The sequence below is a fragment of the Ruditapes philippinarum genome, unplaced genomic scaffold, assembly GCF_026571515.1.
Source record: "Ruditapes philippinarum isolate M1 unplaced genomic scaffold, ASM2657151v2 ctg2601_1_1_1_1, whole genome shotgun sequence".
NCBI lineage: Eukaryota > Metazoa > Mollusca > Bivalvia > Venerida > Veneridae > Ruditapes > Ruditapes philippinarum.
In genome coordinates this window covers 137,737-161,574 of record NW_026861565.1, presented here as the reverse complement: position 1 = coordinate 161,574, position 23,838 = coordinate 137,737, and the positions used below count along the sequence as shown (strand labels likewise).

The 23,838-nt window shown below is 34.5% G+C and overlaps 1 protein-coding gene across 1 annotated transcript; it reads right to left on the bottom strand.

Annotated features, from left to right (window-relative positions):
- Positions 1 to 1,820: 1,820 nt before the first annotated feature.
- On the bottom strand, positions 1,821 to 22,055 carry LOC132716185 (mitochondrial-processing peptidase subunit beta-like). The gene is made up of 14 exons (XM_060699393.1): positions 21,903 to 22,055; positions 16,851 to 16,997; positions 16,513 to 16,599; positions 15,587 to 15,716; positions 15,146 to 15,237; positions 13,008 to 13,114; positions 10,138 to 10,217; positions 8,083 to 8,198; positions 6,778 to 7,016; positions 6,317 to 6,382; positions 4,844 to 4,960; positions 3,595 to 3,652; positions 3,035 to 3,110; positions 1,821 to 2,129 (listed from the first exon to the last, which is right to left on the bottom strand). Exons 1-14 carry the CDS (start codon positions 21,963 to 21,965, stop codon positions 2,065 to 2,067), a joined length of 1,443 nt encoding a protein of 480 aa, XP_060555376.1. The 5' UTR covers positions 21,966 to 22,055; the 3' UTR covers positions 1,821 to 2,064.
- Positions 22,056 to 23,838: the final 1,783 nt, after the last annotated feature.

Here is a 23,838-nt window from a genome sequence, read left to right as displayed (position 1 = left end):
AAGATTGTTTCCTGGAACTAACCAGTATCGTATCCTGTAAGGAAACACTGTCCGTCCTTCCATCTGGTAATCTTGTCCACGCTTCATCTCCAATGCCGCTGGGGGAAATTCAGTGAAACTTCACAAGAATGATCAGTGCCATTCTTAGTTGTGCATATTGCTGGCACGTTCCACTCCGCTGCACAAAATGGCGGCCAGAGCTATAAATAGTAACATCTTTTTTTTTCTTTTTTTTTAAAAAGACTAGGCCTATTTGTCCAATACTTCTAATGGAATAAATGAAATTTTAGGAATGATATAATCAAGAGCGGTCGTGCATATATTACTAGATTTTTGGCATATATTGGGGATATTATATCAAAGTTTCCTTTCGGGGGCATAGGTCACTCTTCAGTTACAGCTTTTGTTATATGCCTAAAGAAACATCGGTGTATGGCGTTGTCCATCTGTCCTTAGACAATTTGTTTCTGCAGGATATCTTACAAAGGATTTCAATGAGTCTGATTTTCTCTGCAATCAATTTATTATTCACAAACTTATGCCCCTCTATATGCAAACAAGAAAGTTCAATTATCCTATGGTGCTAATATGATACTAGTACCTCAAAAAAATTTACACCGATTTTCTTTTGTCTTCACATTCCACGAAAAATCATGTGTGCTTTTTTCAACAATAAATTTGCTGTCTATCTTGAAGGCATAATTTTCTCTGCAATACCTTGTAAATTTGTAACTGAGGATATATATTTCAGCATAGCTCTTGTTTGCATAAGAAACTTAAGATCTCATTTGTAATATGAAGCCACAAATAAAGACATAATGCATAACCAAGTAAAGCTCACTTGACATACTGATAATGGAAAAGTGGAAAAGGATAGATAGTCATGTGTGTTCTTAAAATATTTTGGAATATTTCACCACTTTCCACAGAATATAAGCCTGTTATGTAACTACAAAGCCCCCCCCCCCCCCCAAAAAAAAAAAAATGCCCCAGAAAAGGTTTTATAAGTATTGCAAAAGGTATTATGAAAGGAAAAGATAATAAAAACTAACTAATTGCTTAATATTGTTGTGAAATGAAGTGCTAAATTTACAACCTTGATCTCGGAGGTAGGGACATGGGTCTTGAACATGACACATCATCTTGATGTGTTAGATCTTTATGCAAAGTAATTAGAAAATCCTTCAATGCATGACAAAGTTACAGTCTGGACACAAATTTGTTCCTTCAATCTCCAAGTGTGACCTTGACCTTAAAGGTAGGGACATGGATATCGTCATGTTGCCATATATTTCAGATTATTTAAAAAATCCTTCCATGCATGACAAAGATACAGTCCAAACATGAATGTGTGTGTATACCTTTTAAACTGTAATTGTGAACCTTCAAACTGTGTGACCTTGACCTTTGAGGTAGAGATATGTCTTAGATTAAACACATCATCATGATGTGGTAGACATTTGTGCCAAGTTTTTTTAAATCCTTCAATGCATGACAAAAGTTCCAGTCCAGAAAGGAATGATCACATTCAAACTCTTTTTGTGACAATAAGAACCTTCAAACTAGGAGTGCAACCGTGACCAAGGCTGTAGGGACAGGAGTCTTGGATGCAACACATAGTCTTAATGTGGTAGACATATATGCTGTTATTTAAAAATCCTTCATTGCATGACAAAGTTACATTCCGGACATGAATGTTGTGTAAGTGGGGTTAAACCGGCAGACCCTTCAGGGCATAACTATTATGGTAAACACCAGTATAGGAAATACATCATTTATACCATGTGAAATAACTGATGTTGACAAATTAAACAACTCCATTTCAGTTTTCTGGCAATTTTTAATATTTAAAAATCTACCATGCCAACGCAAAAACGAAAAACAAATACACATAAAAAATACTCAATCTATCACAATTAAATAATTCCAATTTGTGGTGTCCAATCTTGATATAAGAGCGTAACATTTCCTAGGCTGTCATCATATCTGGCATGGTGTGATCATGTATATAAAGTCATAGGTTTTACACCTACAGTAACAGTCTTAATTGTAATAAATAATTGTTTATTTTCTTAACCAGTACATAGATGCTCGTAACCTGTTGTAATCCATCAATCCACCAATTGGTCCTGGAAAAAACAAGCATAAAGCATTTTTATTATTTATGTAAGATTTTGAATAAGAGGGACATGATGGCCTTGAAATCACCTGTATATAGGCCCCTGGGCCAAGGCCAATTTGTGACCCCAGGGCATTTATTTTAACAAACTTGGTAGACACGGACTAGATGATGTTTTATGCCACATATTTAAGCTCTAGCTCTTTCTGCTTTCTAAAAGAAGATATTATAAGTTTTTTCTTTCGGTTGCCATGGCAACCAGAGTTTTGCTTGGAATTAAATTCTTTGAACAATTTTTGAAGTTGACTACCAAAGGAACATTCCTGTGAAGTTTTGATGAAATTGACTTAGCGGTTTATGATGAGATGTCATTAAAAGTAAAAGTTTATGAACGGCGGGACGCCGGACGAAAAGCGATCACTTTTTTTTTGAAGTAATACATAATTTGTATTCAATCACTCTTGATTTCTATTTTGTCTAAATGAATAGTTTGAGGACATGAACATTTGTATCTCATATTTTTGTGAATAGAGTTTTTTTTTTTTTAAATTTTTGATCTTATTTAGCTGGCGAATTTTTTCTACATAATAATTACAGTAAATACAATAACTCTCACCCCTAACATAAAATGTTTGTATTTTTCTTAAAGTTAAATGTTAAGGAACAACAAATTTATTAAAACTAAACGTCAAATTACAAATATTTGAACCCTTAACCAGCTAGACCCGAGAATGGCAGTATGAAGCCAGGCCAGCTTGCAGTTTAGTGCAGTCTGACCAGGATCTATATGGTTGAATTTTCATGTTGATGTCCCCTAAATTGATAATGGACAGTTCCTCAAAGGTAAAGGAAGCTGGACAGGTCTCAATTATTCAGCCAGTAAAGGGTTAATTATAAACAAGATTTCATACTGACCTATAGCTGCAACTACTGGACATTTATCATAGATATATTTGTAACAAATCTGTCTCACATCATCACCAGTAAGGGACTGAAATTTAAAATTAAATAAACATTTAATTCTCTAACGATTATTTTCTAACATGTTTTCAAGTCACACTGTTTATGTCATATGTCATCTTTTTGTCATCTTCTTAAATAAAGTTCACATAACACAAAATACAAAAATTATTTTGCCAAGTCACAAATCATAGCAATTGCCTCTTGCAATTAACAATGATGATGGCAAATTATTTTCTTTATAAAAGTCAATACGGTACAATTGATACATCTGTAGCTACTTTTTTAAGTATGTACATTATAAAGTGATATTATGCTCATTTTCTGCTGTGAAGAATAAACTGTATATTTCAAATGATCATTTATTATAATGTTTATTAACCAATAATTGATATCATAAAGACAAATGTCTAAAGTATAAAAAATTGTCTAAAATAGAGCGTTTCACACAGATAATCACAATTATGTTAAAAATAACAACAACAGAATACCATACAGCTTGAGAGATAACTTACTTGAATTCTGCTACACATTTCATCTAATGGGACTCTCCTATCATAACATAACATTTGTCTGGAAAAAAGAAGAAATGATGTGTTTTATTCTTACATGATTAACACTTAATATTTTCTTAAAAATGCAAGTCAAAAGTGGTACATGTGTTAATTACGCCCCTGATTGTGAAAAAAGTTCTTGCAACTTAATCACATTTAAGATTGTTTCCTGGAACTAACCAGTATCGTATCCTGTAAGGAAACATCATTGTAACAAGATGAGGGCTTCAACATATGATCCATGGGTTGAGAGGCACCATAACCACTTGTTCACCACTCCTCTTAGGGAACAACTGACACTGTTCCATACAGAAAGTTTATAAATCTTATCTTTTATGAACATTCTTTTCTCAAATCAATATAACTAATAATCCTGTAAGAAAAAGTATGTATTAATATTGACCAAAGCAAATCAAATTTCAGTGGCAAATTAGGCCTGGTTCACACTGACCACCTTGTCCTGGTTTAATCTAACGATCTAGGCCTAGTCTTTACTGGCAACCATAGACCTTGTCTTAACTAATTAAGCCTTCTCTACATTGACCTTTACATCGACCATCTAACCTGGTATATACTGGTTTTCATGACCTGATATACACCAGTGACTGTAACTGGGTCTACACTGGTGACATACTGGTGAGAGGCGTCCATGGCCGAGTGGTTAAGGTCTTTGACTTCAAACCACTTGCCCCTCACCGCTGCGAGTTTGAATCCCGACAGGGACTTTGGATTCTTTCATGTGAGGAAGCTATCCAGCTAGCTTACAGAACGTCGGTGGTTCTACTCCGGTGCCCTTTTGTGCCTGAAATAATGCACGGAAGGGCACCTGAGGTCTTCCTCCACCAGTAAAGCTGGAACGTCGCCATATGACCTATACTGTGTCGGTGTGACGTAAAACCCAATCAAACAAAAACCATACTGGTGACCTAAACATAGCGGGCACTAACACTGATTAATACTGATGTGTCCTATACGGGGTCTACAATAGCAACCTTTACTGGGTCTAAAATGATGACCTAATTCTAATCTACACTGGCAACTTTGTCTACATTGATAACCTAGATCATGTGTGCACTGATGATTTGGGCAAAATGTTCACCGACAACTTGGGCCGTATCTACAACAACATCCTGGGCCTAGTCTACACTTTTTCTGCACTGGTAACAAGCACCTGTCATAATTTGCAGCTAGCATTCAGAGTGTAACATACCTTCCAATATCCTCACAGATAGCTGTAGTTCCATCTAACTGTAACAATAGATTTGTCTTCAACAGTCTCTTAGCTCTCTCTACCTCAAAATCTGTTATGTTAGCACACACCCTCATCCTGTATATATACACATAGAATATTTCAATATCAAACTGGTCAGAATAGATAGAGTTTTTTTCATTTTCTTCCTAAAAATTTGTTGCCAATACTACATATGGTAGGCGAAATGCTGAATTACTTTTACATAATATCGTACATTTCTGTGGCTAAGGATGGGACTGAGACACTTTTATCAGGTCACTGAGACAACATTCAATCTTTCCTGGTTCAGGAAGATATCAAAGGCTCCTTTATGCAGTATATAGGCTTGAGTGCTCACCTAGATAAAACAAATGGCCTGTTACATAAATAAGATTTCTCACATCTTAAAATTGCACATTAAATCTACACCCTCAAGGGGCAAGTTATGTTAATAACTTTGAATATTGACATCAAGGCACAAAGGTACAATCAGTAACACAGGTAAACTATGGAAGACCAATAAAGTCTCCATTCTCTGTCTGTGGTCCGATTCCGCTCTGGGCAAACTTTTCTTTTTCTTTTTTTCAGAATTTACTAAGTAGTATAATTCTCGATAAATTACTACCTTTGACACTGATTTTCGTATATTTAGATCAAGTCATTCTTATTATTACTCTCTCTCCTGTACTGTTTATTTTACGCATTTTTTAATTAAGAAATAATATATACCAAACAGTGATTTTATCGCTAAATAACATCACTGTTTGGAGTTCGGATGCGGGGAATTATATCACGAGGGCGTAGTCGAGTGATATAATGATGCGCATCCGAACAACAAACAGTGATGTTATCAAGCGATAAAATCACTGATTTGGATAAATTATTTCGATTCTAACACGACATCAACAAATAAATGCTGCCGTAACTGATATTAAGCTAAATTGTTCCTGATTTGTTTCCGTACTTATTTTCAATGCCTCGCACTTTTTAGTGGTTACGTCACATGTATAATGATTACGTCATATATCTAAATATAGAACGTCAACAGTGACTTTGTTGCATAATAACACACACTTTCGGTTCTTCTATGTTCAACAGGGAAAAGTGAGGGTCGTGTTAGAATATGTAATGGATTGCTAACTATGTTATATAATGTTTACCATATGTAATCTCATGATTTAAGTTGTCCTCCGAGATATAGCATGCAGTTCATCATTGTGACTTTGTATGTTTTATTTATAAAATGTTTTTGCTCTTGTATTTGTATATATGCAAACTGAGCTGATATCAATAATGGAAAGGAAAAAACACTGAAGTGTGACACAGACGTCTGGGTGAGTACAATAGCTCTCCTTAGTCTTTAAATAGTCAAGCTAAAAAGGAAACGCCAATTATATATAATGAGGGGTGAAAGGGTTACATTTGTTAAGTAATAGTGAAAATACATATTACCATTCTTCCTGTACATTCCATACCATTTCTTCCACATCCATTCTTTCACATACAAAATATACTCCCCTGAAATATCCAATTACACTTTAAGACATGTCAGCAATAAATAAAACAACCTTGTTAATCTATAAAGAATTTGAACACAAGTCACATTTCTAAATGAGAATTACTGACCTTCATGAAATGAAAAGATAAAAGTCTTTGAACTTACAATATAAAAATTATACAAAAATTGTGCAGAATGACCTTAAAACTATCTTTTTCTTTTGCACTTTCAGAAAGTTTATATAAAAATCTATCTTTTTCTTTGCACTTTCAGTAAGTTTATACAAAAATAAATATTATAGTAAAGGCACCGATTAAGAATTTCTAACTTAACAATTAGGAAAGTAATCAGCACTTATTTTGCCTTTGAAAATGCCTCAGGACAGGGTAAATAAGGCTTGAAATATTGAACATACCAAAGACCTGTATCTGTGTAACATGTGTTGAATGCCTGGTAACTGTGACACATATTTGATATAGAACATCTGTGTGCTAGCTGATTCATTAGATTAGAAGGGCCACCAAAAGATCTGTCCCAGCTGCCAATAGCTGTGCTTGCCACCAAGAGACCAATGTTTTCTCCATTGACCCAGTTAGAACCCTCTACTGCCATAGCTACATGGGCTAGTGGCATGTTATCTTCACGATCACGTAACTGCAAGAAAAAATAAGATTGTTATTTAATAGTGTAGAATAATAAATCATCTCCCTGCCAATTAAAGAGAGTGATTCTATTCCGGTAAAATTTTTAAAGACTGGAATACTGCAGTCTCAGTATATTGTATATCAATTTCTTCACACAAAGCTAAGTTGGAACTATAATGCTCATACAAATTTTATACAAATTTTCAAGAGCAGAGACATCTTTTATAAAAGAGGCATTTTTTCATGTCTATCACACATTGCAATTAATTAAATCTGACCTATGGGTCTTGTTGCTGAAGAAATAGATTTCTAATTAACCAAATTTAAGACATGCAAATCCACCATGGTTGCTCTTTTTCCCAAAGATGCATGATAAATATGTAACTTTTAAAGGCTTATGTAAAATGCTATTTACTAAAATTATCTTAAAATCTTATATTTAAGAGCTTTTTTTCTCCAAAAATGAAGGGCTGGGCCATTTAAGACCCCACTGCCCAGGAATATGTTTTATTTTGAAAATTCCAAAGAAATGCTTTAAACCTATTTTCTGAGGTCTAGTTATTCAAGTTTCAATCAAGAACAATTTTGATGCAGGTTTTACAAGACATGATTTAGTAACAAGTGGCTCACATGGCCGGGCCACTTTCCATGTTATATTTACATATTTTATAGATATCTACCAGACAACTCTTCAAACATTTTAAATCTTTGTTTTGCAAAAGCACTGTGAACTTATGTGAGCATGAACACAAACTGAGTTTGAACTTCATTTACTGATTTTTAGTTGACTTGTGACATTTTTTGAGCAAGGTCATTAATTTGTAGTCAAAGGTTTGATAAAACTCAGGAAAATGCAAATAACAGTATATTCAAAATTGCACAATGTTTCCATTTCTGGAATTGGTCATTTTCAATTTTAGGGATATCAAATTCAAAATTTAAAGTCAAGTCAGCCAACAGTATAGAGCCTGATCAAACTGCATTTAAGTGCTTGCTGACCTGGCTCTGTACTCGTGAAAAAGGCTTATCAATTTCGGTGCAAGGGTAACATTTTAAGCTGGACATAGGTAACTTACATCACTTCCGGTGAAGCGGGCAGGGTACTTTTCTAGTAATAAAGAAGCATCACTTCCAGCAGGTACTTTACCGAAATATTTCTCCGCTAAGTCTGTCAGTTTCTGATGATCAACACCTTTAATGTAAATGTATATAGATATATTTAATGTAAGTATAAACATATATCTGTTTATTCAACTGCAATATATTACTATAACTTTATTTCACTAAAACGGAAATGAACAGTTATACATAAACTTAGGTTTTTGTCAGTTATTGGCAATTCCTAAAGTACTAAAAACATAATCATTCATGCATAATTCACTCTCTCACTAATAATCTTACAATTGCTACTCATGTGGGTTCAAAATTTAATCTGTTGTTTCCTTGAGCAAGAAAATTAATACTCATTGCTTAATACTCTTTGTTTCCAGGAATTGATTCAAGTGTTTCAATAAGCTTATTGCTTCTAACATAAATAAAACTAAAAATATTTTCTAGATAAACTAGAACTGCCACTATCATGGCGTGAATACCCCCGCATAACACTTTGTCAGAATCAACAGTGGCCATTTAGAGCTCAAGGACAACCTCCCTGCCAAATCTGAGGTTACTAAGCCAGTGCATTGCTAAGTTATGCATTCTACATGCTTCAAATGTGAAAATGTCAAAATCAATACATTGCGGACAGGACATTCTTTAGCAATTGAGAAGAAAAGCTTTTTTTTTGTCAAGGTCCTTGTGACCTTGACCTTTGACCCAGTGACCTCAAAATCAATAGGGGTCACCTTATAGTCATGATCAACATCCATGCCAAATATGAAGACTGTGGGTCAAAGGAATCTTAAGTTAATGGGTGGACAAACTTTTTGAAGTCAAAGTCCCTATGACCTTGACCTTTGACCTGGTGACCTCAAAATCAAAAGGGGTCATATACTAATCATGATCAACATCCATGCCAAATATGAAGACTGTGGGTCAAAAGAATCTAAAGTTATTGGGCAGACAAACTTTTTGAAGTCAAAGTCCCTGTGACCTTTGACCTGGTGACCTCAAAATCAATAGGGGTCATCTACTAATCATGACTAACCTCCATTCCAAATATGAAGACTGTGGGTCAAAGGAATCTTAAGTTATTGGGCGGACAAGCTTTTTGAAGTCAAGGCCCCTGTGACCTTGACCTTTGACCTGGTGACCTCAAAATCAATAGGGGTCATCTACTAATCATGACTAACCTCCATGCCAAATATGAAGACTGTGGGTCTTAAGTAATAGGGCGGAAAAGCTTTTTGAAGTCAAGGCCCCTGTGACCTTGACCTTTGACCTGGTGACCTCAAAATCAATAGGGGTCATCTACTAATCATGACTAACCTCCATGCCAAATATGAAGACTGTAGGTCAAAGGAATCTTAAGTTATTGGGCGGACAAGCTTTTTGAAGTCAAGGCCCCTGTGACCTTTGACCTGGTGACCTCAAAATCAATAGGGGTCATCTACTAAAAATGACTAACCTCCATGCCAAATATGAAGACTGTAGGTCAAAGGAATCTTAAGTTATTGGGCGGACAAGCTTTTTGAAGTCAAGGCCCCTGTGACCTTGACCTTTTACCTAGTGACCTCAAAATCAATAGGGGTCATCTACTAATCATGACTAACCTCCATGCCAAATATGAAGACTAAGGGTCAAAGGAATATTAAGTTATTGGGCGGACAAGAAAAAACCGACGGACGGCCGGACGGCCGGACGGACGGCCGGACAAGCTGATTCCAGTATACCCCCCTTACAACTTTGTTGTGCGGGGGTATAACTAAAGTTTTTCCTTTTTTAAGTTCTCCTCAAAAGAGTTTTTTTTGTCAATAACTTTGAAATAGGATAACTCAAAAAACATTTCTGTGAAGTTTGAATGTCACTGACCAAATTGTTAAGGAGTAGATGTAAATTAAAGTTAAGTGCTGAAGGACGATGCAATATGACTATAGCTCATCTTGAGCACTATTTGCCCTATCGTGTGTAAAAAAATAAAATCTTCAGTTGTTAAAAGTCTACACAAAAGTTCAGACTTAAAGAATACAAACCTCCAGCACAAGCAAGCACCATTCTGCCGCCAGTGTAGTGATCATCTATATACTCCACCAAATCTTCTCTCTGTAATGACCTGAATAAAATATGAAATCTTTTACCATATACTAGAAGGATTTAACTCAATACCGGATTGGAGCAGTACCTCTAGATGCTTGCAGATGTCATTATCACAAAATAGACAAATATCGTTTTTTCCTCTGATTGTAACAGTTTTCATTCATTGCCATATAAAAATTGGTGTGTAGAGATGAATTAGACAGGTTGGATTTTAGCATTTAATCATTCAAGCGCCTAATCTGTATATACCGGAATTCGGTATTTAGTGTGGTACTCCAATCCTTTATTTAGTCTCACTCATTCTAGAAACACATTGAGCATAACAATGTATGAAATGTTAAGTGTTATTATATGCTTCATCTTCATTTAAGTCTCATTACATACATATAATGTGATTGAAATTCTGATATTAACTTTAGTGTTGCAAAAAAAAAAGTGGTAAGGATTAAAATTAAGCCTAAAGTCTTTATTCACTTGGAAACTGCATCTGCAATTTTAAAATATGACAGGACAAACTACAAACCAATCTTCAATTTTTTAAACAAACAACTGTCCATAAGACAGCATTCTTGACTCAGTACTTGACAGTGGCATACGAGCAGGTCTTAGTTTAAAAGGGGACATGGATATGACAAAATTGATAACCGAGTTGTAAGGGTCAAAGCAGTATCTCGATCAGTTTCATATTAAGTGAGTTAGAACGAAATCTGAACTGTATGAATGTCGGGAATTGCGCTCATATGCATGTGCCGTTAAATGACGCCAACGTATGCGTGACGTTAGAGTACGTCACTTCCTATGTTTTGTAATATAAACGTTAGTAGTTTGAATAGACGTATAAACCAGACACAACGTGTTGTACATTAATATCATAGTATAGTACCCTATCCGACATTGGTGTCGTGACAAAAACATTATGAAGATAGATAAATTGCGATCAGTGAGAGAGGGTCAACGAAGATGTGTAGAAATTCAGCTTGAACGAATTGAACGGGGGAAAGAGAATTCATCGATGATAGAATTTAACGCAATTCTCGAAGCCATTGTCAGAAAAGCAGAGACGATCAAATCCTTAAACGAAAAGATTTTAGAACTAACGGAAGTAAGCGACATCGAGGAGGAAATAGTAAGCAGTGATGAATATGGATTAACGTTGGAGATAAAGGTGAGAGAACTTCGAGCTTATAACGAAAACAGAAAAAGAAACACTGAAGAACAACATAATGCTTATAGCGAACCAACTAACCCGCAAAACCAGAACAAAGACGGAAGTGGTTTCCTAATCGAAAATAATAACTTGAATAATGGTAACAGTTCTTTGCAAAATGTGAGAATATTTCAATCAAATACGTTGCTTTATCAGAGACTGCCGAAATTATCGCTACCTGTCTTTAGTGGTGACATTCTCGAATGGCAAAGTTTTTGGGATGCTTTTGATTCATCTGTTCATCAAAACCCGAATCTTACAGAAGTTCAAAAATTTAATTATTTGAAGACGCAACTAGAAGGCAGTGCGGCTCAAGTTATTCAAGGATTTGCACTTACGCATGCAAATTACATACAAGCAGTCGATTTACTGAAGGAGAGGTTCGGACAGACTCATAAAATCATTCATGCGTATATACAGGCGTTACTAAACCTGCCAGCCCCGAGCAATACTCTACACAGTATGAGAAATTATAACGACAAATTAGAAGCTTATATCCGTGGATTGGAGTCCCTAGGCCAAAATCAAAATACATATGGAACGCTTTTAGTACCAGTCATTATAGACAAACTTCCGGCAGAAATTCGAAAGAGTTTAGCACGAGAAAATGGCAGCGATGAGTGGTTATTAGAAACTTTACGAAAAGCGTTATACCGTGAACTGAATATCATGGAGGCCGGGCAGACTACAGATGATTTAACAGGTTATAGAACTACAGCGTCGTTTTTCACGGGCGCGAGACAGAAAACAGGAACCGGAAGTCACGTGACACAGAATTCCGCACGCGAAACGTTTGATGACCAGGAACAGTGCATGTTTTGCAACGAATATCACAATGCCAAAGACTGTACAAAAGTAACTGATGTGAGGGCTAGAAAAGACATTATAAGAAATATACATTTATGTTTTAATTGCTTGAATATTCACCACCAAGTCATTAACTGTCCATCAAACTACAAGTGCTTCAAATGTAGAAGAAAACATCACCATAGTATATGTGAAAGTAGTCCAGATTCAAATCTAAATATCGGTGCTAGCGAGTCAACCCAATCTTCAACCGAATATCAACCCACAAATCAAGCACAAACTGCAACTTTACAGTCAAGTGCCGCATATGAAGCGTTCATAGATTACGACACATAGAGAAGCGTTACAGAGAAATGAGAAGGAGTACAGTTATTATTAAAGTCACAGACTATAAACATTTATAAGAAATTGAGAGACATTTGTGTTATTTAAAAAATGACTTTTTATTTAAATGTATTTTAGAAAGGAGTTAGAATCTATATCTAAGATTTGTTGAAATTAACTGATATTAATTTTAATAATTTATCATTTTGCGGCCCCCAGAATGTCGGGAATTGCGCTCATATGCATGTGCCGTTAAATGACGCCAACGTATGCGTGACGTTAGAGTTCGTCACTTCCTATGTTTTGTAATATAAACGTTAGTAGTTTGAATAGACGTATAAACCAGACACAACGTGTTGTACATTAATATCATAGTATAGTACCCTATCCGACAATGACAGTAACTGTACTGTATGAAGTTCACTTGAAGTGACCTTTCTTTTCTCATCATTTTGCAAGTGTGCTTACCTAATATTTTTTGTAGGTCCAAGAATGGTGTTGCCTAGTTGTGTGCCCTGGTAGGCTGATGAATGCAGATAATCAAATACAACTTCCTGTAGGTTAGATTCTACTTCCTGTAATAATAAAAGTTCGAATACATTTAGTAATACAGATATAAAATAACACAATATAGTTCCTAAGTGAAACTGTTTAAAGGAACTCTACTGAGATCCAAAGGCTAAAAACATAACACTTGAAAATCTTACAATTACGATCAAATGGAGTACTTAAAATAGAAAATCTGCAAATGATAATATACTAAGAATTAAATTGAAAATCCATTTTTCTGCAATTCTAAGCCATATTTGAGCAGGAAAAGCTTTTCATTTTTAGGTTATTTTGCACAATAAGAATGATAGTTCTGGAAAAATGCGGTGAGAAAATGGTCTGAAAATTTGCACACAAGATATTGATTCAGGCATTCATCAACTGATACACAAATCACAGAAACACATTTCCTGCCCCATTATGTCAAAAATCCTTAGTGGCGTCCCTTTAATTTGTAAATCTCTTTTCAAAGATTTTTCTTTTTTTCCATTTTTTGTCCAAATTATTATTTGGATTGTAAGTAGGTAAGAGTAAAGCAGGCATTTTTCAATTTCTATCCTACATGAATCATTCAAATCTAATATGTCATGTTTTTTTTACAATCAAGGAGTTTGCTATTTCTATATCATCACTAGAACAAGAGGGCCATGATGGCCCTGGGGTCGCTCACCTGTACATAGGCCCCCAGGGCGGGGCCAGTTTAAACCAAAGGGCTTTTATTTGAACAAACTTGGAAGACACCCATTAGAAGATGTTTCATGATGTTAAGTTTTTACTATACACAAATAATGAAAAACAATGACTTTTGCCCCCCTCCCCCTGGCAGGGCCAATTTTAACCCAAGGGCTTTTATTTGAACAAACTTGGTAGACACCCATTAGAACATGTTTCATGCTAAATATCTTAGCTCTAGCTCTTTGTGTTCTTTAAAAGAAGATTTTTAAGTTTTTAATTACTATATGCAATATAGGGAAAATCAATGACCCCCTAGGACGGGGCCAATTTTGACCCAAGGGCTTTTATTTGAACAAACTTGGTAAACATTCATTAGAACATGTTTCATGCTAAATATCTTAGCTCTAGCTCTTTGGGTTCTTTAATAGAAGATTTTTAAGTTTTTACTATATGCATATAGGGAAAATCAATGACCCCCAGGGGCGGGGCCAATTTTGACCCCAGGGCTTATATTTGAACAAACTTGGTAGACACTGATAAGAAGATGTTTCATGCCAAATATCTTAGCTCTAGCTCTTTGGGTTCTTTAAGAGACAATTTTTTAAGTTTTTACTATATGCATATAGGGAAAATCAATGACCCCCTTGGGCGGGGCCAATTTTGACCCCAGGGCTTTTATTTGGACAAACTTGGTAGACATCTATTAGAACATGTTTCATGCCAAATATCTAAGCTCTAGCTCTTTGGGTTTTTTAGAAGAAGATTTTTTAAAGTTTTTTTAAGTTTTTACTATATGCATATAGGGAAAATCAATGACCCCCTGGGGCGGGGCCAATTTTGATCCCAGGGCTTTGAATTGAACAATCATGGTAGACACTCATTAGAAGATGTTTCATGCTTAATATCTTAGGTCTAGCTCTTTGGGTTCTTTAAAAGAAGATTTTTTTATGTTTTTACTATATGCATATAGGGAAAATCAATGACCCCCTGGGGCGGGGCCAATTTTGACCCCAGGGCTTTTATTTGAACAATCTTGGTAGACACACACTAGAAGATGTTTCATGCCAAATATCTAAGCTCTAGCTCTTTGGGTCTTTTAGAAGAAGATGTTTAAAGTTTTTTCTTTTGGTTGCCATAGCAACCAGAGTTCTGCATGGAATGGAATTCTTTGAACAACTTTGTTAAGGCTTCACACAAGGAACATCCCTGTGAAGTTTCATTATGATCTGCCTTATGGTTTCAGAGGAGATGTCGTTTAAAAAGTGTGAACGGACAACGTACGACAGACGACGGACGAAGAGTGATCCTAATAGCTCATCCTGAGCATATGCTCAGGTGAGCTAAACGTGTAAAATATGCAACAACATAGAAGTACAAATTACCTGCATTTCTCTGAGGATGACCCCTCGTTCTCTTTCAATTTCATTTTTACCTAAAGTGCTGTTCTGTGTAATATCAGCTAGAATTTCAACAGCTGAAATAAATAAGATAAAAAGTAAAATAACAAGTAATATCATAACCCCTTTCTTGCTATTTTTATATAATAGCCTTGTCATTTCAACAATTTGGAAATGTCCATTAGAAGTTTAAACTTTAAAAGATCTGAAATAAAAAAATACGAAAATTTGCTATTCTTGGATAAGGCACCACTTTGTAGGTGATGTGATTTTATAGTAAAACTTGACTGAAAATTGTTTACTACTCGCAGGTCTTAAAGTTTAATAATTTTTGTCCAGCAAACTGTTTCCTTTCATTCTTGAAAATAAAGCCTGTTTAATGCCTGTATATTATCTTTGTGGAAATCAGAATCAAACTTAACCTACCTTTTTCTAGATCTTTTGTGAAACATTTGGCATAGTAGACAGTTTGTTCTCTAGATGTGTAAGCGTTTAGATGGGCTCCCATATTCTCTACCTCAACTTCAAGGTCAGTTTGTGATCTTTTGGATGTACCCTGAGAAACATATTTAACAATATTTTGTTATATACTTGTGTGAAAAGGTTTATCAACAAACCAACCATTTATAGCCAAATAAAAATAAGTCATTCTTGTAAAAAAATTTCTTTTTCTTTTTTGGTAGGGTTTTACGTCACACCAACACTATAAAAGTCATGGGGACTTTCCAGCTTTTCTGGAAGAGAAAGACCTTAGGTGCTTCTCAGTGCATTACTTCATAAAGGAACAGTCACTTGACTAGAACCATCAACATTATATAAGCTAGCTTCCTCACACAGTGTTTTTTTTCTTTCTATAACTACTACCCTAAAACGGTACTGTTCCCAATAGAAAATAGACATTAAAATTCCCAATTTCCAATGTTTAAATTCCCAAAATGGCTGTTCAAAATTCCCACAAGGCCAAGTGATTTCTCTGAAATCATTTAAATCCAACATATACATATAAATCACCACTTAATAGTTCTACCTTGACAGTGGAAGCTGTTAGCTATCTTTATTCATGATGACTAATCTTATTTGTAGCTGAAAAAATGCATTAAAATAATTCCCAATGTAAGTCAAAATAACACATTTTTCCCCAATCAATCTGGTACCGGCACCATTCCCAAAGTAGAAAAAAAACAAACTGTCACATGGCAGAATCTAAAGCCCCTGGCGAGATTTGAATACACAGCAATGAAGGCCAAGTTGTTTAAAGTCAAAAACCTTAACTACTCGGCCACAGAAACCTTTTTAATTTGAAGTAAGTGGAAACTTATTATGTATATGTATGTATAAACATATTATCTCACCTTAAAGATCATATGTTCCAGGAAATGAGCAACTCCATTCTTTTCATCTGACTCGTATCTACTTCCTGCATTTATCCACAGGCCAACCTGAAAATTAACACTTCAAAGTTAAATTTTGGATAATTTTTGTCATAGGTATATTTTCTGTTGTTATATTTTCGCCACATTAAAATTGTTGTGAAATAGGCAAAAATAGGCAAAAAATAATCATGGCAAAAACTAATCATGGTAGAATATCCCTTTTATTTATACAATCTTTCCGGCTATAAATTTCATATTTTTATAAGAGTTAAGATCTCATATCAAAATATTGATATCTTTAGACTTATTCAACTTACTGTGCACGTTGGTAAACCAGAGTCTTCAGAAGCCACCCTAAATTTGTTATTCAGCGTTGATACTTTAGTTTCCGGATTATTTAACAACGCTTGTTTGAAGTCGACTGATTGCCATCTTTTATTGAGAAGTGCTGATGTAATTGGAGCCTGAAATAGAAAAATATTATCTTGCTTGAATGTGATCAGTTCAAGGATCATTGTCAAGAATCCTGTAAGGCAAAATCAATGATAACCAGTATTTCAAATTTAAGCAAGGCAAATCAAACTGTGTTTAAATTATTGTAGTTATTTGAAGTAAATTACTCTTATCAAGTACTGAACTTCTGAATATGTTTTATTACATGCTTTTCGGTGGTTTATAGAAATATATCAGTGAGTTAAAAACTGGTAATTTCACTGTTTGAAACAGTGAAATTATCGATTTGATAATTTCACTGTTTTGAATATTTGAGCCCAGTACGTTGTTTCAGTGAAATACAAGCGTTCACAGTACTGGAAACCAACTTAATGACCTGACGTCGTAAATGACGTCACGTTATATTATTATTTGGCGCCCTTTTCATTTAGTACTAAGTTAAAATGTCCTTTTAAACGTTTCTTTGCATATAATAAAAAGAAAATTTGTTTAATTTAATGTAAGATCGAAATATATTTCACCTAGTGAACACCAAAAGTTCATATTTCACTCGTGGCTGCGCCACTCGTGAAATATACCTTTTGGTGCTCACTCGGTGAAATATATTCCGATCTTACACTGAACTAAACAAATATCCTCTATATAATCTGTAGACAGTGACAGTCAATAAACAACATTCAATTATCAGTTGTCTATGACTGTCAATGAAGAAAATCCTCTGAAAACAGTATTTAGTGTCAACTTTCTGTATATTCTAATGGTATTTAAGGTAAAAGGTCAACTTGGCAATCTAATAAAAACCTACTTGGATACACATTGTTTAGTTTATAAACTTTTAAGGTGCAAATCACTGTAAAATTATTGAGATTTATGATCGCCATCAAACAGAATTCGAAAAAGTAGGCAGCATATTGGTTGAAATTATCTTTGTTTAGAAGACTTATAATGACAAGATGTTTTATGATTGATCAATAAATGAAGTCAGTGATTTTTCTCTCTTAATTGGGAAGAGGCCTTAGCCTCTTCATTTTGGGAAAAATTTACGCTTAAAATGCTGATTTGGGAAGTAAAAGCAGGTTTAAGTTCAGTTTTTTGGGAAAACTGCATGATTTTAAAGAAAATTTCAATTGGTAAGAGGCCTTTTTTCGGAGTCTGTTGTACAAGTAGGAAAATCACTGGAAGTTTTTAGACTGAACTTTGAGACAATAAATGTAATTATATTAACCTTTTCCTCATATATAGACGTGTTTTGACGGCTTTTTGTCCCCCCTTTTCAGGCCTAAAACAGTGAAAAAAATGCCCTATTTAGGCCCCAAATACTGTTTTTCGTTTGAGAAATGTTGTTAAAAAAAGTGACACAGCCCCCATCAAAATGATACATCAGGGGGATGTGCCCCCTTCTGTTTGGGGGGTTTGAAGGGGGACGACAGTCCCCATCATCAGCAAGAAAAATTTGGACATGTGACAGGCTAAAAATGGCCTCAGGTAGATCTTAAAGTGACGTTTAACCAAGGCTGAAAAGCCTTTTACTCTATCTCATTGCATTGACAAGTTGCAGCACTTTGAAATCAGTTTTGATGGAAAAAAAACATGCAAAATAGTGATTTTGCGCAATTTTGAGACCCCCCCCCCATTGCCATGGTAACAGGAAATTAAAGATTGAGCATGTTGTTACAGAGGTGATGGTTCAGTCAACATATGTGCTAAGTTTCATCAGTTTTGAAGCATTTTTCATAGTTTTATAGCAGTTGGAACTTGTAACAGGAGGCTTTTCAATGAAAACGGCCATTTTTCACAATATGCTCATGGGGTAAAAGGTTAAACACTGTTCTTTCAGAGCTCCAGATAATTTTTTTGGCCAAGGGGTTTTTACCCCTCAAAATTTAGAGTGAGGGGTAAAATGTAAAATCTGAAAAACTTAAGGGGTAAAATCTGTCAAAAAAGCATTTTGCATTTTTTATAAACAAATTAAACTTATTGTTTTTGTTTGTTTATTTTCTTTTTTTAAAAAAACCTTTAAAAATAAAATACTGATTCAATGTGAAGCAATACAAAACGTGTCCTGTAAAGTCAGACTTCCAGAGTATACTGGAACTCAAGTTTAGGATACACAGCAAAATTATCAGGGCTTCCATTTTCAAAATTTGGAAGTCAAAAATATCTCTGATATTGGAAGTCACATTATATTGGTAAAGAAGGAAAAGTATTAGATTTTCGGAAGTCACATGCCAAAATGAAGGAGGAAATGACTCCCAAACTTCCACTAGTGGAAACCCTGAAATTAATATATTTTCTAGGAGTCAATATTTTTCTTTCTTTATTTCTGTTGGCATGTAGCCTATCATGTGCTCCAGTTTGAACAATTATAGTTGAAATTAGAATTAAAGAAAAATAAACAAGGTTTTTTATCTTTCCTTAAAAAAGGTATTGGTCTGAGAGAATTGTCCGTAACTGTAGACTGGGTACGAAATATTGAGTACAAAACTGCAGGTGAAAAATATCTGGCAAAAATTTATATCAATAATTTCACAGGTTGATCTACGGGAGTTACCTCCCTTCTGTACTTCCTGCTACTTTCGTTTTTAACATGCGTTGTTGACAACAGAACTTTAAGTTTTCAATGCAATAAAATGGAAATACATGTATATTGTATTTTTATGCTCAAAATATCCTCTATCTGAATATCAAATGTTTACACTTCTATTCTTTTACGCTTAAATTTTGACATACAAACGTATTTTCATTTTGTTGTGCGAAACTTTGACGCACGAATTTTGAAAGTGATGCGTATTTTAGATTTTCTATGCGTATTTTAGGCTTATACGCACGCTATCTGGAGCTCTGTCTTTACCACACACAATGCGGTTTGGACAATATTTTCTACAAAAAATATCCAAAGTAAGCAAAACGTACATATAAATTGTACTTTCTCCCTTTCTCTACAAACTCACATACATTCATCAATAAATCATTTTAAATATTCATAAGTATCCTATAAACATTAACATGTTATAAAAATGAATGTAATTAATATTAAAAAATATGTAGAACAGAGATCTGCAAAGGAGGCATTACTAAATGAAAATGACGCAGAAAAGTTGGCAGCAAAGGGTGCGTCTGACTCTAAAATCTTGTACTGGCATGAAAACAAAACCTGTCAACAATGACACTTACTGAAAAAGATTTATCATGTTAAAGATTTGATAGGATTATGAGGCAGCGTTCCCACTGTCGCTCGTCAATGGCGCTAAATGCAACAAAATATTAATTCTGGCGCATAAAATCTTTAATTGGCGAATTTTACTGGCACCAACACAAGATAAAAGCATCCGACCACTAGTACACTTAAATATCATAAGCGGCCGCATCAATTACATAAGCGGCCCAAATGTGAAAGGTCACGCGCGATTAGTTTGTTTATCCAAATTGTATCATCAATTATGTCATAAATTGTGTGACACTTCGGGCACATGTCAAGATAAAAGTGTCAATGTGTTAATTGAAACAATTTACATCTTTAATCCTCTGACTTGGAGCACTGATAATTACACATGTGGTCAACTGGTTTTAGTAGCGAAAAAGAGAAATGAAAGATCGTCCGTGATGTTGACAAACATTGAAATTTAGGTAAGTTGACTCGTCAACTGATTAAAGATAATTACAGTTTGAAATATAAAATCGGATGACAATAAAAAGAATAATTTCACTAATGATTAATATAAAGCCACTGTTTACTGCAGTGTTAATATTTTCATATCTGAATGTAAAGTGCTGAAGTGTCTAATTACATGTAAAACCTATTTTCTTCATTGTTATTTATGTTAAAAAGTACTTAGTATCTGTTTCATTCTTTGTTCTCATTGATTTTAGATGAAGTCAATATACAGTAATGGTTTTTTTTTATTTTGTATCTGTAGATCACCAGAATGTTGGGTAGAAGCTGGAAAGATCTTGGCTCAATCCAGTCAGTGAGAATGAATAAGTGATAAGAACTGCTATCTATATATAGGCAAAATGGTGGAAACAGGATCTCCAAAACTCATTGCTAACTTAAAATGTTTTTGATTACATTTATGTTGTCATGTGTATTTGTTTAAATGGAATTTGAAAACCACATAATACTTTGCCTATATTTTAGATAATAAACATGTGCAGCTGTAATAAAGAAACATTATAAATGTGTGTTTGTAATCATAATGATATATAATACTACTAGCATATCTTAACAAAGATAGGCATGTTTCCCTTGCAGAATTACTGGTTCCATACTGGCTCCAACTTTTTCTGATTGGCGAATTTGGTGGCGCAAACTATGATGATACATATTGCACAATGTTTATTAATGTTATTAAAGTCTATCTTTTATCAGGGTCTTTCAAATAGAATGGTCTGGAGACAGACCAATTTTACGAAAAATGCTGTCTCGGTTGAATTATCTACCGTCCCGACCGTGATATGGCATCTATAGCACATCACTATTCAAAAATCAAATTATAAGATAATGTTTAGTCAAATCATCAAAAAATTACTAAAAACTTACTCTGACTATATTATATTATATCAGTTTTTACTTTAAAAGTTACATTACAGGGATTACAGCTATTAACAGATAATTTATAGAAGTCTGCATGTGGAGTAGACCTAGGTTTCAATTACTCACATCCTAAAACTCATTATATATAATAAGGTAAATTAAAAATATTGATCATATTTAATAATTATACATTTTTTCCAGGATGTGAGCATAACCTAATTATATAAAATGACATTTAACTGTCACCGATTGTTTAAAAATCGGTGGGTGGGGTAAATATCTTTTCATTTCAGAGTCTGATTCGAGGCATATTACATTTACTGGACGCTTGATAATTACAGTACGCGGGGGGTACTGCGGTGACTATCTATCGTATATTTACATTTTTTGTCGCTGGCAACAGTCGGGCAGCGGAGTTTGCCACTTTTAACATTTTTGTGGCCATGTTTCGGATGTTTTGTGAAAATGCGAAGGACGAAGAGCGCTACGCATGCGCAAATCACTATGCCTAAATAACCTCCGTAAATTTCCGTATCATATCGTGTAAAACCGTTACCTAAGGCTACAAGGTACTAAATACAGCGCATGTCCCTAGCTTCTATAAAATAATATAATTGAATCGTCCAATAAGTCAACACCATAGTAAATCTATAACATTGAATCTTCTTTCCAATTCTTAAAAAGATAAAAACTGGAATTGGTCTTGAACCTTTCATAAATATTTTTGATTAGTTTATACAAATTTATTTTAGTTCGATTGTGTTGGAAGCTATATGCTTATTGAAACACTCTCGAATCCGTTCCTGGAACCAACCAGTACTAAGCAATGAATGTAAAGTTTCTTGCTCAAGGAAACAACGGCTTGCCCCTGACAGGGTTTGAACCCACGCAGTCAGCAATCCTGAGATAACTAGTCCGACGCGTTAACCACTCGGCCACGCCGTCACTTTTTTTTGATTACTCTTCACATACAGGTGTTTGGCACATAAGTTGATTGGTCACTTCACTGAAAAAAAAGATACATTTATACATGTATTTAGTAAATATATAGCTATCATTCTTTTTTTTCCTTTTCTTTTTTATTTGCAAAGTGACCAATCAACGCGTCAACACCTGAGCTCTTACAGCTTACTCCATATAATGCTTTTATTTTTAATTCTACCAACTTTAGATACAACTTTTAATGCTCTAATTACTTACTCTACATGTGCAGTTATAATGTTAATATAAGTAACTCTATAGTGGTTCTATTGCTGAATCTATACTACTCACACTGCTCACTGAAAAATTCCTCTTACTCAAATGTTCATCCTTTAGTGGTTTTATTGCTGAATATATACATCTCACATTGCCCATTCTATAATGCTCTTCTTGCTCATTTTTTAATGCTGGTATAGCCGGATATACTCTCATTACTGCTCATTAGATAATTCCCTCTTGATCAAATGTTCATTCTTTAGTGGTCTATTCTATAATGCTCTTCTTGCCTATTTTGCTCCAATTGCTGAATCTTTACGGCTAATATTTCTCATCCTACAATGCTCATTCTATATTAAATGGGTTTAATACTGACATTGCTTTTCTATAATGTTCTTATTTCAGAAAACTATACTATTGTATTTATATTCCCAATGTTATTTTCATTTACTATTTTTGTATTTTTCTGGCAGTTAATTAATTTGATGCAGAATCACATCATTCATGTGACTACAAAAATGACATGCATTTTTATTGTTCTAATATTACTACTCAGTACATGCCAAAAGACTAGTGAGTTTAAACTATCCAAAGGCAAAACCAATTAAAGTATTGTGTTATGGCTAGTTTTTTAAAGTGCTTTTCTTCACTGTTTGTATCTCCCTATCTAAGAGCAATAGAGCACATGTATCTCTCTATCAAAGGGCAATAGAGTATTTCTCTATCAAAGGGCAAAAGAATATCTCTCTATCAAAGGGCAAAAGAGTATTTCTCTATCAAAGGGCAAAAGAATATCTCTCTATCAAAGGGCAAAAGAATATCTCTCTATCAAAGGGCAAAAGAGTATCTCTCTATCAAAGGGCAATAGAGTATCTCTCTATCAAAGGGCAAAAGAGTATCTCTCTATCTAAGGGCAATAGAGTATCTCTCTATCAAAGGGCAAAAGAGTATCTCTCTATCTAAGGGCAATAGAGTATATCTCTATCAAAGGGCAAAGAATATCTCTCTATCAAAGGGCAAAAGAGTATCTCTCTATCTAAGGGCAATAGAATATCTCTCTATCAAAGGGCAATAGAGTATCTCTCTATCAAAGGGCAATAGAGTATATCTCTATCTAAGGG

Coding starts and splice junctions, on each gene's coding strand:
- LOC132716185 (XM_060699393.1), bottom strand. CDS start 21,965: ATGGCCACAAAAATGTTAAAAGTGGCAAACTCCGCTGCCCGACTGTTG. Junction 16,998..21,902: donor TGTTGCCAGCGACAAAAAAT/GTAAATATACGA, acceptor TTTCTATTTCAG/GCTCCAATTACATCAGCACT. Junction 7,017..8,082: donor CCCGCTTCACCGGAAGTGAT/GTAAGTTACCTA, acceptor TTTTTCTTGCAG/TTACGTGATCGTGAAGATAA.